This window comes from Doryrhamphus excisus, linkage group LG5 (genome assembly GCF_037039965.1).
Source record: "Doryrhamphus excisus strain RoL-2023G ecotype Guam linkage group LG5, RoL_Dexc_Guam_v1.1, whole genome shotgun sequence".
NCBI classification, from domain to species: Eukaryota; Metazoa; Chordata; class Actinopteri; order Syngnathiformes; family Syngnathidae; genus Doryrhamphus; species Doryrhamphus excisus.
Genome location: NC_136361.1, coordinates 22268423 through 22284028, shown reverse-complemented (window position 1 = coordinate 22284028; position 15606 = coordinate 22268423). Strand labels below are relative to the sequence as shown.

The 15606-nt window shown below is 40.6% G+C and overlaps 1 protein-coding gene across 1 annotated transcript; it reads left to right on the top strand.

Moving 5' to 3' along the window:
- The first annotated feature begins 36 nt into the window (after positions 1-36).
- Positions 37-15234, top strand: LOC131105749 (proline-rich transmembrane protein 1). Its single transcript, XM_058054171.2, has 3 exons — positions 37-355; positions 737-964; positions 14218-15234. Exons 1-3 carry the CDS (start codon positions 179-181, stop codon positions 14368-14370), a joined length of 558 nt encoding a protein of 185 aa, XP_057910154.2. The 5' UTR covers positions 37-178; the 3' UTR covers positions 14371-15234.
- Positions 15235-15606: the final 372 nt, after the last annotated feature.

Here is a 15606-nt window from a genome sequence, read left to right as displayed (position 1 = left end):
CACCATCCCATTAAAAAAAAAATCCACACCCTCCCTCAGTTTGTCGAGTCGCCAAGTACCGTTGGTTGATTCTTGATTGGAGTGTACAAAAGTGTACAACATATTTGAAAACTGCCAATTATACACGTTAAAACTTGTTTTTTTTTTACAACCCTTCTTTTTCAAGACCCACACCGTTATGGACCCCAGCGCCCCTCCGAAGGATTGGACGAAGGAAAAGTCTTCCATGGGCCAGGCGGCCCCTCCGCCCTACCATGATAATCCGTACCCAGGATACCCTCAGCCTGGCCCGGGTTACCCTCAGCCTGCGGCGGGATACCCTCATCCCGGGTCCGGTTACCCTCTTCAATCGCAGGTAAGCAACCAACACTAAAATAATAACTGAAACTAAACATGCCTCATCTATACATTTATTATATATACATACGTATATATATTGTGGGTGTGTAGATTTGGAAATAAAGAAAATTATTATTTATTGTATACACTGCTTCAGTGATGACTCCTAGTACCTGATTGTTCATGTATTCACCCTGCACGTGAGAAACGAATTTTGGGGCTTAGTATGCTACAAACATGCTAACTGTGATATGGAGGCTCACTTGTTTGTTACATTTCATTTCATCTCTCATCATTGGATAAGACTGAGCGAGCCTGAAAAGTTTTACTTCCCGATAAGTTTCATTCTTATCTATGCTGACTCACAGAAGTGAATTTTTCCGTGTGTGACGTGCAGGACTCTCCCTATCCGCCACCATATGGCGGTGCTGGGTACGGACAGCAAAACTACACGCCAGGTCAGCAATACCCACCCCAACCTGCCACGGTCACTGTCCAGCCCACGGTGTTTGTGACCCAAGGCCCGTTGGCTAACCCTGTCAACGACTACCTGTGCTACTCCATCTTCACCATGTTGTGCTGCTGCCTGCCCCTTGGAATTGCCGCCCTCATCTACTCTATTAACGTGAGTTACATTTACTAGCATGTACACAAACTACATATGAGAACTTTGGAGTGGGGTAGGCTTTACTTCAGAACTACTACCACTCGTGGTGTCACCTTACGAAGAACACTAAACTCATCACACAGCAACTTAACACTTCAAATGTGTACCTATTAAATATACAAACGAGTACCAAAACAAGTTTAAAATTAAACAACTATTTTTAAGTTTTTCGATAATGCAACGCATTCATTGGCGCCTGCCAGGGTGTTGCAATGATGTCAGCCTCCCTCTGGGCTCCTCTGGCTCTCTTTACATTCACTAGCATGTACACAAACTACATATGAGAACTTTGGAGCGGGGTAGGCTTTACTTCAGAACTACTATTAATCATGTAAATACTGTACCACTCGTGGTGTCACCTTACGAAGAACACTAAACTCATCACACAGCAACTTAACACTGCAAAGGTGTACCTATTAAATATACAAACAAGTACCAAAACAGGTTTAAAATTAAAAAACTATTTTTAAGTTTTTCGATTATGCAACGCATTCATTGGCGCCTGCCAGGGTGTTGCAATAATATCAGCCTCCCTCTGGGCTCTCTGGCTCTCTCTGGTGGACAAACACAGCATTGCAGCACCGTCAATGTTTTCTATGCTCCTATGAAATGCATTGCTTAGATGAAATGCATTATGGGACGAATCCCAAATATATATATGTATGTATATATATATATAAATTTAAACTTGTATAAGCACTTGTTTGTATATTTCCACAGTATAATTTTGATGGTTAAGTTGCTGTGGAATGAGTTTAGTGTTCTTTGTAAGATGACACCGTGAGTCAGAAATGTAAATAAATAAATAGGAAATACATAATTTAGAATAAAGGAAGACATTAAAGATATGCAAATATGTTGAGAACAAGATGTCAATAAGGAGTAATGGTGGATTGTTGATGACGATCAAGTCTGTGTTTTGTGTCGTTTCTTCGCTTGCGGTCGAGATGTTGTCATCTTCAATATGTGTCCAATTCCTTGATGTCTTACAAGTAAAATGTGTTGTACTGTAATGGACTCGGGTATGTTAGTGGTGACAGAATCAGGAACGAGAAGTGAAACTGTCACGCTGTCAAATTCACGGATTGTGACAATTTATTTTTTATATTTATCAACTTTTGCTTAATATAAGGCACCAAGAAGTTGAAGGTTAAACCACAAAACTCCCAGCAACAGTTTTATTGTTATATAACATCAAGTGTTTATTGTACCAGATTGTGTCAACAATTCATAGGGACAAGTTGAACCGCATTGAGAGGTCTTCTTTGGCAGGTGATTGAAAGGTTGCATGCAGACAAAGACGAGAGGATAAAATCGGTGGCAAATGTGGTAAACGGGGTCTGTTTGTGCTCCACGGGTTTTGCATGAGGTACTGTACTTTTGCTGGTAAATACCACAGTTTCATTGCGTCATCGATTCTCGTAAGTACTCCAGCTCCCCTAGTGCCTTCGCTCTGCGTCTGTTCCCAGAAGCACAGGCCAGACGATTGTTATAAATTCCAAAGCTCAAGCCTGCATTAAGTTTCGTTTTTAAAACCAGGATATGTTTCGTATGGGTTTTATGGTTATGTTGGAGTGTTTTAGAAAGTACTGTTGGTTGTCATGATCCTTTTTTGGTGTTTATATGGCAATTATGAATTCAAATGGAAGTCACTTTCAAAGTGACTTTTGTGCTTTTATTAATATGTGGACATGTGTTGTTGGTCTTTGAGGTAAATGCATTGCTGTAAAGCAGTGAGTCATTGCAGTGGTATGAGGGATACACACTTCTTTAGGACAGAAAACCTCTTAATTGTTTCCATGTGGTCAGCTTGAACGGGAAAAAAAACTCCCCCGGAGCTTTGTTTTCTTAAACTAATCAGGCGACACTTGAAGTACAGCGTTTGCACAGCTAGTGCAGACACCAGCATGATCGTGGTGGGGGGGCTGATTGAACATTTCATGTTGTGATGTTTTGTCTTCAACATGTTTAGCGCATTCACCGGCATGGCTTCTTCGAGAGGCGGGGTACACACTGGACTGGTGGCCAGCCAATCACAGGGCACATATAGACAAACAACCATTCACACTCACATTCATACCTATGGACAATTTGGAGTCGCTAATTAAACCTAGCATGTTTTTGGAATGTGGGAGGAAACCGGAGTACCCGGAGAAAACCCACACATGCACGGGGAGAACATGCAAACTCCACACAGAGATGGCCAAGGGTGGAATTGAACTCAGGTCTTCTAGCTGTGAGGTCTGCGTGATAACCACTGCTGATGACGCCACAGTTCTACTGGGGGACTTCAACATCCATGCGGGCAATGACAGTGTGATCTGCAGAGGCGGGATTGGGAAGAAGGGCTTCCCTGATCTGAACCTGTTAGATTTCTGTGCTAACCACATAACAAACACCATGTTCGAGCACAAGGCTGTCCGTAAGTGCATGTGGCGCCAGCACATTATAGACGCAGAGCCATTATCGACTTTGTAGTTGTATCATCAGACGTGCGTCCGCATGGTGATGAGAGGTGCTGAGCTGATAAGTGATTGTCACATAGTGATGAGTTGAATGGCAAGGGGGGGTGAGGGGGGGTGTCGGACAGACCTGGCAGACCCCAAATGTGAAACGGGTGCGTGAGGAACATCTGGCAGAGTCTCACGCCTGTGGAGTCTTCAACTTCTAATTGTGAATGTAGTATTCTACATTGGTCAATAGGTGTCAGTCATTGTTTGGCGAGACAAGCACCAGTCTTGATCACCAGAACAACACGCAATCAGGTGATCTAACAACAAATATAGTAATATTAGCATACTAATCCTAATCATAATAATAACATGGGCTCTGAAAGCGTGACGAGACGGCAAGCACAAGTTCTAATATGGCATATTTTGTCAGATTATTATTATATTGGGTAATAGGAGTGTAAAGGTGACTATGGGTGCTTTTTTATGTCTGTGAATAAATCGGTTGATGTTTAGTTGCTCCTCATATCGCTGTGAAGCAGAACGCCAGATGGCCTGGTGTTTCTCATGCGTTACTCGTGTCCCAAAGTGAATTTTGAGAGCTTCAGCCAGTGTGCAATTTCCAATTTCCTGTGCTTCTTCCTCCGTTTTTTTGTAAGAGCCAAAATTGAAAACAGACACAAAATGTTTAGCGACTTATCTTTAAGGAGAATGATGACATACATTTAAAAATAACAGTGCACTTGAGCAGTTCATTGGAAACTGGGTGTTTGTTTATACGTGTCCAGTGATTGACTCAGGTTAAGTGGCAGAACATGTTTTAAATCTGCAAAGATTTGCGGAGCATACACTGAGAGTAACATATTGTCGGCCTCGTGCGTATCTCCGTGTTGCTGTTGCGTGGCGTGTGCTGTTGGGCGACATCTTGTCAGGATACCTACCTTCAAATTAGCAGCGAGACATTCCTGATGAAAGCCTTCAGTGTGAGACTGTGTACATATTGTAACAGGGGCATGGTTGTGTACTGAGTATAGCTATAATTGACTGCAACTTTCCATGATACGTGTGCACGCGTGGAAGATAAGACCCACGCTGTCAATTTATCTGTGGAACAGACAATAAATATAGAAGCATTTCATTAGAGTACTGTACAGTAAAACATTTTTGTTTTCAATGTTCTCTGATGGCATCATATCTCATCTTGTTGATATAGGATAGTAAGTACAGTAGATTTTATGTTGTAACGTTAGAAGTAAAAAGTAAGTACTTTTTATGTATTTTTTTTTGCCATTCCCACTAATGCACATAAAGATTGTCTCATTATATGAGGAGGATAACTCCAAGATCACAAACACTTTGTTACAAAATTATCATATTTTCAGACTACACGTCAAAGAACACATCATCATCAAGTTGCATTTTTTTTTGAAATGAACAGCGATCAAATACACAATAGCATAGAAGAACATACCTGCTAGGTTGAATAGGCTAAATTAACAAGCAAGTTACGAGTAAGCAAGTTCACCGAGCTCCCGATCTAATTCCACATCACTGAATTCTTGGTTGTCAGGAGTCAAGAGCTTTTGGTTCATGTCCGTCAATATGAATTAACATTTAAAAACATTAAATTATACATATATTTTGATATATACAGTAAGTCGGACCTGACTATAACTCATACGACTAGCAAAACTATCAGTCAGAAAAATATTATATATATTTGCATGCACTGAAGAAAACCGAACTATGGCATTAAATGGATTTGGCTCTTTAAAAGTTGGATTAACACACGCACCAAATTTTTTAAATGAATTCGAGGAACACCATAACCAAAAGCAGGTGAGAAATTGTGTACAGTGGGCCAAATGGGGGCACACATAGAAGCTAATAACACACCAAAATGAAAAAGAGCACCGACTGACTGCCTTAGCTGAGCACATGCCACTGTACCACATTTAGAGCTGCAACATTAGCCTACACACACACGGTAACGTGTAACACACTGTAACGTTACACACAAACAACGCTTCCTAGCAAGCGCTACTAACACCGTGATAATCAGCGTGGTGTAAGTTGAAGCCAAATGAGGATTGAAGGCACTTCATCATATGTAGAATCAGATGTGGAATCAGATGTTCTCTCAGAGGCATCACTGCATTGTCTGTAAATAGAATGGCCGCCGGCCATCGCATGGCCACGAGTATCTAATTAATGTGGCAGAACAAAGTCTCTTTCTCCATAGATGCTAAAAAAAAAAAAAAAAAGACGTGTTTTGTTCTCATCAGACCTCAACAAAGCTGATGTCTCCAGTCTGTGATTGACATGACTATTCATAGCGGATTGTCGTGTTGTTGATTCAACTGTGAGTTCAACTATCATTTTTACACGACTCAAAATGGACAGCGGAACCAAACGTTGTTGTCCCCCACTCACTGATGGTGCGAATGGTCGTCTATCTAGAGGTGTGCCCTCTGATGAACTGGTGACCAGTCCGATGCGTAGTCTGCCTTTCGTCCAAAGTCTGCTCAGATAAGCTCCAGCGGTAGAAAATGGATGTTTGGGAGTATGGATGTCCCGATAAAAATCAACTCTTATGCACATACATTTAAAAATGAAAGTAAGCACAAGGGAACTGCACACATCAAAACGGCAAGAAGGTCATCGTGTTGTCTACACACCAAATCATAACAACCCTGTCATTGTCTAAATATTATCTGACTGTAAATGGAGAACATGGAAACGCATGGCCATATTTGTGTGAACTGATATACCGGATGGAGAAAAAAAAATATGTTAGATAGTGAACTTGGAGAGGAAAAAACAGACATGAACAGAAGAGTGCTGGGGAGATACGGTTCAAGATGCTGGAATGTGTCCTACTTAATATTCTCTGTTTGGCATTTCAACAATGGCCAAGAAAACAGAAGGAATGCTCGATCAAGCCTCTCGGAAGCCGTGTTTCCCACATGTAAGGAAGGAGGCACTTCAGCATTCACAAGAACGGAGACCTCTGGCCAGGGTTGAACAAAAGTTAAATCCCGTATTTGGAATTGTTTGCCCAAGCACACTGTGACAAGCAGCAGTGTCTGCAATCAGCAATTGCGCTCTGACAAGAATGCGGGAGTAGATGGCATCATAAATAGAACTCTAAACATCTCCACTGCAACATCATTTGAAGCCATTCACAATTAAAATGTCTAAACCAGGGGTCTCAAACTCACTTTACCTGGGGGCCACTGGAGCTAGGGTCTGGGCAAGGCTGAGCCGCATCAGGTTTTCAAAAAAAAAAAAAAAAAAACGGATTTATTAAAAAACAGAAAAATATACAAACTTTTTCAGTGCTTCGGTTCCGATTTTCTACAATAAAAGCTCTGATAAAACATTCCACTGTTCTCAAATATCAAAATTTTTATTTTTCTGCACAAAATAAGATGAAAAATAAATAAACAAATCAAGAATAAAGAAAATCAATCAATCAGTAATACATAAATATAATAATAATAATAAAACGGCAAATAATAAAAACTTAATAATAAAAACCACATATAGTTGGTGGGTAGACAAATAATTTTTTTCAGATTAAAATTAACAAAGCATTATTAGAGCCCTGTAGACATGACAAAACACGACTATAGTCACATTTATACTCTTTTTATTTACAACATATTGCGCAACTGCAGGGTCTTGAGACACATGCTAACTCGCAAACTAGAGGGCTAGCGACCTAAACGGTAGCCTTCAAGTTATTTCCTTTCAACTTAAATAGCCAAAAACTTACCACTTCCACACGGATAGGGAGGATAACTATTAACAGTTATTTAACCTTTAACATGAACATTAATCAAACGTAATATTTTTTTCTGGGTACATGATACCATACAGCATCCATATCAAACATTAAACTTTCATATCAAGGCGGGGGCCTCAAACTAGTGTCCTGCGGGCCACATTTGGCCCGCGGGCCGCGTGTTTGAGTCCCCTGGTCTAAACTTTGGACAGAAATAAACGTGTAAACAAACTGAAGCAGCGCAGCCAAGAAACTTGCTACAAAACGATGATAATAGGCAGATGTGAATAAATGAATAGAATTCAATGGAAGAAATATTACAATGTTAGTTTGAAATGTAGGTCAGTGCTTCCGGTCGTCGTCTCTGCCGGCCCTGATTGCACACCGCTGTAGCAAAGTGAGCGTAGCCTCTCTGATTGCTTCTAAACCACCATGAGAAAAGTATGAACAAATCTATACTCTGCACTTAGGTCAATAACACAACTACTCTGAATCAGCGGTCATTTGAGAATGGCGCAATAACTCATGTTGCAAATGTGGGCTGGCAAAGGATTTTAAAGTGCTGGTGGTAAATGTGAGTCATGAAAAGATAAGGACATTTTCGAGAGATGAAATTTTGACAGCATCCGGTGAATCATTCGGACAAGCGAAGCATTTTGCGGGTGTCAAACCGTTCTTTGTTCACCAAATCACCAGCTTGTTCCTGTGGTTCTAGCATCTAAAGTCAGAGGACAATATAGCCACTGTTTGTACTCTCTGCTCCATGGCTGTAGATATGATTAGTATTTTCTGTCTTCACATAGAAGCCCTCATCTGCCACCGAGACGCAATTCACAATTAAATAGAGAACTAAAAATAATATATCATGTATTCAGGGCCGGCACGATCTTGTGAGCAAAAGTAAATACCCACCAAAGCTAGTATGAGAGTATTTGTGCTAGCTATACATGAACATTCATTCATTTATTCATTCATTCACAAGGGTCGCGTGGGTGCTGGAGCCTATCCCAGCTGTCTTCGGTCGCCAGCCAATCACAGGGCACATATAGACAAACAACCATTCACACTCACATTCATACCTATGGACAATTTGGAGTCGCCAATTAACCTAGCATGTTTTTGGAATGTGGGAGGAAGCGTGAGAAAACACACGCATGCACAGGGAGAACATGCAAACTCTACACAGAGATGGCCGAGGGTGGAATTGAACCCCAGTTTCCTAGCTGTGGAGTGTACATGACCAATATGTACAAATTGTCCCTTTGGGTTAATTGGTTCCAAACCCGACCGCGATAAGTGCATTTCAAGGAAGCAAGTAGGATCCAATATTATCCATCCATTTTCTATCCCGCTTTTGTCCCGGGTATGCTGGAGCCTATCCCAGCTGTCGCAGCCTGGGATGGTCGCCAAGCCAATCGCGGGGCACATACTGTGTATTTATATATATCCAGTTATATGTCAGTTAGGGCGGCACGGCGGGCGAGTGGTTAGTGCACAGACCTCACAGCTAGGAGACCAGGGTTCAATTCCACCCTCGGCCATGTTCTCCCCGTTCATGCGTGGGTTGTCTCCTGGTACTCCCACATTCCAAAAACATGCTAGGTTAATTGGTGACTCCAAATTGTCCATATGTATGAATGTGAGTGTGAATGGTTGTTTGTCTATATGTGCCCTGTGATTGGCCGGCGACCAGTCCAGGGTGTACCCCGCCTCTCGCCCGAAGACAGCTGGGATAGGCTCCAGCACCTCCCACGACCCTCGTGAGGAAAAGCGGTAGAAAATGAATGAATGAATGAATATGTCAGCTATGGTTCTGATCACTGTCCACCCATGAAGAAAGCTGGTTCTTTGCCATTGTCCAAAGTCAAACAAACACGTCAGCAGACAAAGTCCTGATGAGCCACCGTGTCGACCCGTCCTTGTTTGACAAACAGCAGCTGTAAGCTTGCACGAGAACACCTGACCCCGCTCCTCACAGCCATGTTGACTTTTTCCAGTTGGGTTGCAGACCGGCCTGTTTTTCTTCTTAGAGAATTTAACAAGGATGTTTATGAAAGTAATGCACTGCATTAGTGGCTCGTACAGAGACTTCTGCTGGGTAGTCACAGATGCTGGGAGCTGTCCTATGGAAATGTCAGCGTTCCGTGTTCAAAGGCTTACCTTATTTGAAAAGTTATCATGCCTTTTTCCTTGATGTTTTTTATCTTTAGCAGTGAGGGAACACAGTTTGCTCCAACCCTGATTTATAAAAATAACCGGAATCTGTAAGAAACATTTACATGACCTTTCAAGACTCATATTTCCTCTGCTGCTCTAAATCTATTTTAATTCCTGGGCAATTCCTGGGGAAGTGCAGCCCTAAGCGTTGCTTTTTTGTGCTAGGGACCGTGAATAAATTCTTAGTGGTGGTGTAACTGACACTGTAATAAAAGAAAAAATAATTGCCTTCAACATTTTTGATGCTAACATGAGACAAAATATCTATTTAGTATATATTTCTTTGTCAAAAAACTGTTTAGCCGCTGTCTGGAGTGGTTCGCTGTATGACAGTTGTGCATTACGCAGCCAGCCTAATCAAATTTCTGCAGCTTTATGTTGTTTTTTTATTTTATTAATGTCATTTAAGTACAGGGCTGCACACTGTTACGTTTGGTTAAAACACAAACAAACTGCCATTTTACTGGAGGACTCACACTGCAGGGTCATTCACGTGATGTCCGACACTTCCTCCTCACTCCGTCCCCATCCCCCAGCAAGCCTGACCCCCGAGGGCGAGTTGTGTTTTTTTTAACCTGACGGATTATTTACAAATATGCAGAGATTTCCTATCTGAGATTGGCTGATCCTTACATATGAAATCGAACTTAAGCGGGGGGTTCACAACTGAACATTTTGTGACCCCCCCAGGCACGTCACTTCTTTGTCTTTCTATTCATTTCTACTGTTCTTCCGGGACCTCCCATGAAGAACGGCAGAAAGACAAAATGCTGATGCCTTTCCTTCCCCGTATCTAATGTATTGTCACTTTCTTGCTCATATCAGCCACAGTCCCAACTTCCCAGAGTGCCTTGCGACAAATAAATCCCAGATGTGGGGATTCAAATCCGAGGTAGTGGAGCTTTGAAGTTTGACAGCGCTCACTTTGACCAGTCACACGAATAGAGACCGTGGCCTTCAGGTCTTCCATACGATGCATCAGTAAAACATTCATGTGTTTGGCAAAGAAACACAAGACATGACGGATGATGAAAGACAATGAATGTTATTGGTGACGGTTGTGTTTTTTGGAGGGGAAAGGATGTCTGATGATAGACAATAAGGAAGTTTAATAAAGGAAGTTTAACCTTTATTGTCAATGCACAAAAACACAGCAGTGAAACTGGCAACGGAATGTCGTTGCTTGGCTTCCGTATTACACCAAAGTCTAAAAAGAATGAAAAACAAAGAGCTAAATAGAATAAATAGAATGTAAACAACATAATGTACGGTATAAACAGAGTCAATTGCACAACAAAGAGCCCCAACATAGGCGACTCCACATTTCAACAACTGTAAACATTTTCATCACTTTTTAATACAAAAGCCGGAAAGAAGGAACGTGGAACCGGTGTGCTGGACTTTATCAGGACATTCCCACTGTACACTGGCACGGAATTCCATTCTCGGCTGTTGTCCAGTACCAACCGGCCTTTGAGCTTGGCAAACATGGGCTAGTCAGAGGTTGTTACAAACAGCAGCATCAAGTCCAATAAAGGTAGTGTGTGAAAACCTTCAGCAGTAAACATCTTACAGACTTTGTTTTCAGGTGTTTTGACAAGGTTTTTGTTGTGTAATTTTGTATTTATCTGTAATTTATGCACACCTGGGTGTAAGAAGTTCTGAACCTTACCTGTAGATTTGTCCTAATCAAATATCACGACATCACCACTATTAACTCATACAATCCCAGAATGATAAGACTATCCATTTATTGTTTTTCTTTGCATTTATGAAGAGCACTTTAAACATCAGACAACATCAAACTATGTCATTTAATTTGGCAGTTTTGTTGTTTTGTTTTTTTTTTACTAAATAAGACATCCGACTTGCAAGTCATGTTGCCAGTTTGTATGTTAAAAGTTGAAATACTGGCAGGCCGGATTCCATGTTTGTTTCGGGTTGGAGATAGATACAGTATATATGTGGTTGGAATCGCACCGCTATTTGGTAATGGTAATGGTTTAATTTCATTTGAACATGCATCAGATTACAAATAAGTGCATCAGATAATCGGTTCCCAGTTCCACATGTCCAAAAGGAGTAGGAAGAAGCAAAGCTTATTAAATCCTACCCCTTCATCTGGTACTTTTACAATCAGTAGCTGTTACATTTGTTCACTTCCTGCTTTCCTAATATAATGAAAAATTTTTTTTTTATCATTTATTTTTTTATATATTTTTTTTAGTTTTTATTTTTTATTTTTTATTTTTTATTTTTTATTTTTTATTTTTTATTTTTTATTTTTTATTTTTTATTTTTGTCACGAGGTGATATGACCATCCAATGACATAATGGTTACCATAGTTACTGTCAATATAGTGATATATATAGCACATCATGACTTGTTCAATATAGTTTAAGTTTTTTTATTTTTATTTTTGTTTTTGTTTTTTTAATTTTATTATTTTTTTAAATTTTTTAAATTTTTTTAGTGTTTAGTGTCCATTTAATTTATTATTTAAATGGATTTATCGGTATGACGTCATAATTCCTCATATCAGCCCGATGATTATCGAGCGCTACAACTGTTGTGCTTGAGTCAAACGACCGATGGAAAGACTCCGGAACAGGCGGTGTCCGGCTTGCACATTTTTAAGGAGTAAAGTCGAGCAGCCCTTTTTGGTTGAAGATGTTACGTAACATGTTGTATAAATCAAGCGTGGGTCTGGAGGGCAGCGCCGTAGTGTGTGAAACAATACGCAACCCTGAGTGAAAGTGAGCCAGGCAGCTGTTGGCAATCACGACTGACTTTGACACAACCTTCTCACGGCACCAGAAAACCACACACAGACCCTGACATTTACTTGATTCACAGAAGCACACTCCAATGTACGTGAAGGCCCCCCCCCCTCAAACCGCCCACTTCACTCTCCTCTGAGAAATCATACATCCTCCTATGATTTCAAACACTAACTTTATTTGATCAGATGAACGCAAGCAATACAGTGATCCATGCTCGGGATGCATGCAGATGCAGAGAAAAGGAGAGTATGTATTGGGGCGGGGGTTCAAACTTGGATTCTGTCCTCCACCCGAGCAACTGGTGCGTCACTCAACTCTGTGACGCACAAGGCTTCATTCACTGGGTGGGAGTGGGGAGGGTCCGGTTACATGTTGTTGTCCGGTGGGACTACAGAGTTGATTTAGAGGCTCGGATCCTTTTCTACAAATGGACAATGACGCTCTCCGCTCATTTTAGTACATATGTTGTTTTTCATTCCATTTTCATCCCGTTTCATCCTGCACTTTATTCACAATCATCACTCAACGCATCGGATTGGATTCCTGCGTCTACAGCTGTTTTTAATCAGGCGCATTCTTGCAGAGAGTAAAGAACTGAAAGGATTCTCCTGCTCAGATTCTTTTTCACGGAGCCGATGTCTAAAACAAAGCATCTACTTGTGATGAACTCCTTTAAAAACAAAGCCTTGACAAATATTAAACATCTATTTATTTATATTGGACCTGCCTGTAAACCATTGTCAAGTTAAAAGACATTAGATGATTTTTAGCGCCATTACAGTACAATACAGTACTGACGTGACGTACAGTACATACACTATAAGCACGTGTGGGAGAAGATGAGTGAAAGCTGTTACATAGTAAGTAAAATATCGGATACAAACTAATGCTTTGGTTTGAGGTTGTTGCAACGACGGCGCCTCCAGGGGTGAAATCACAGATAACGCTTTCACTTCACGGAGACTGGTGATGTACAGTAAATGTTTTGTTATAACATCAGTACAGTATGCTAACAAACTGTAGATTGTGTGTGTGTGTGTGAGACAAAACTAAGCTATGCTCATTCTTTGACTCTTCGATTTGGTAATGGTAACGGTAATGGTAATGGTAATGGTAATGGTAATGGTAATGGTAATGGTTTAATGTCATTTGAACATGCATCAGATTACAATTGAGTGCATCCCATAATCAGTTCACAGTTCCACATGTCCAAAAGGAGTAGGAAGAAGCAAAGCTTATTAAATCCTACCCCTCCATCTGGTACTTTTACAATCAATAACTGTTACATTTGTTCACTTCCTGCTTTCCATACTACTTTTTTTTTTTAATTTTGAATTTTTTAATTTTTTGTCCTGTACCGAAGTATGAGGTGATATGAGCATCCAATGCCATAATGGGTACCATAGTAAGTGTCAATATAGTGATATATATAGCACATCATGACTGGTTCAAGACTCTTCATCCTTGTATTTAGCAAACATCAACTGCTTGTATTGTTTCTTGAATTGGCTCATCGTTGTGCATTGTTTGATTTCCTTACTCAATCCATTCCATAGTTTGAGTCCACATACTGAAATGCTATGGCTTTTTAACGTAGTCCTAGCATATAAGTGTTTTCACATTTGAGTTGTGGTCTCCTATAGAGCAGCTACACACAATAACCCGCACAGAAAACTTTTTAGATTTAGCAGAATCTACACCTATTGTGCTTCCTGCTAAAACGGTTTATTTTAATGTTTTCCACCCACGACCATATATAACTATAACTATGAACCATATAAGGAAGTCCCTCTGTGATGTCACAAAGAGGCAGTTTTGCCACGCCTTTTCAAACTGAGCATTCAGAGCCATTCCAAAACTTCTTTCAGAGCTCACTTCCAAATGCGCAAATCTCGTTATCGGAAACTTTGATCATAATCTGAACGATTATGCATGTTTTGTGGTCAAATTTGAACTATTTTTTTTGTCTCCAGGCCCGAGAAGCCAACCACAGTGGGGACCAGCTGGCGGCTGAGCGGAACAGCCGGACTGCCAGAACCCTGAACCACGTGGGCCTGGGACTCGGCATCGGCGCCATCATCCTCATGATCGTCTACCTTGTGGTTGTGGTGTCTCTGGTGTCTTAATCCTGCCTAAAATCATCTTCCACACATTTAGCCATAATCATATTCTCTCCGTAACATTAAAGTCACCTGATTGGCTGTTAGGTTAAAGAAGCAAGAAGGGCAGCAGATGTGGAAAAGTTATCCAAATACTGTATTTTCTGGACTATAAGTCGCTGGGGATAAATAATAATAATAATAATAATAAATAAACATGAACAGAAAAGGTGTCCAGTGTTTATGTAAGATAAACAGTTTTTTCATTTATAAGTCGCTCTGGAGTATAAGTTGCAGGAACAGCCAACCTATGAAAAAAAAGTGCAACTTATAGTCTGGAAAATACAATATTTCTCCAAATGTTTTTCTCCAAATTATTTCGCTTTTGCTTTTCTGGTGTTCGGTCCTCATCAATGCAATTGATTCTTTGGTGGAAGCAGCTTAAAAGTAACCAGGAAGAAAGAAAGAGGAGATGCTTAACTAGATTGCATGGACATCCATTAAAGGCCAGTCACACAACCTCGCATGTTAGCATAACTGGGCAAATTTTGAGCCTGGTCCCCTCAGGGCGTGAAGACTTATTTTCAAGTGTCCTACACGCCAAGTCGATAACAGTTAGTCTAGTACTCTAGTGTCCATCTTCCATCTTCCATACATCCTGCACTCAGTGCACCAATTGTCGGTTACAAATTGATTTCCTGCTTCTTCATTGTCTCCCATTTTTCACCGGAAACATGGAACATGGAACATGGAACATGGAACCTACCAAAAGAAGCATGGCGCTCCCGTCTTTCATCAGAAAAAAAAATGCTTCTACCTTATTCCGTTCTTCAGTAATCAGCAGTAGAACATGGGTAAGTTTCAGGAAAATCTCAGTTCCTGACTAAAAAAAGGGACATAATTTTTGTGACAATATATTTCAAAAACTATACCACAACATAAACAATACAAAAAAATTGTTGTTTTACATCACAATAACAATTTATTAATAAATATAAACCCAGGAATTATTTACAGTTTTCACATTTGGAACTCAACTGTGTAACGCGTAACCTTCTGCATGCTCCTCCACGTTCTTCCACTTCCATTTCCAGTTTTTAAGAATGTGTGCATGCGTACCGGACTAAACCGGTGTGTACCGGAGTTCCATTTCGAAAGGGCGTGGCATATTTTCGGTACTGCCAATCCAGTTTGGAGGTCGGTCCTCAAACGCTTGCTCCAGAATGCGCCATGACCATAAACAAACAACTTTTTAGTGGAGGT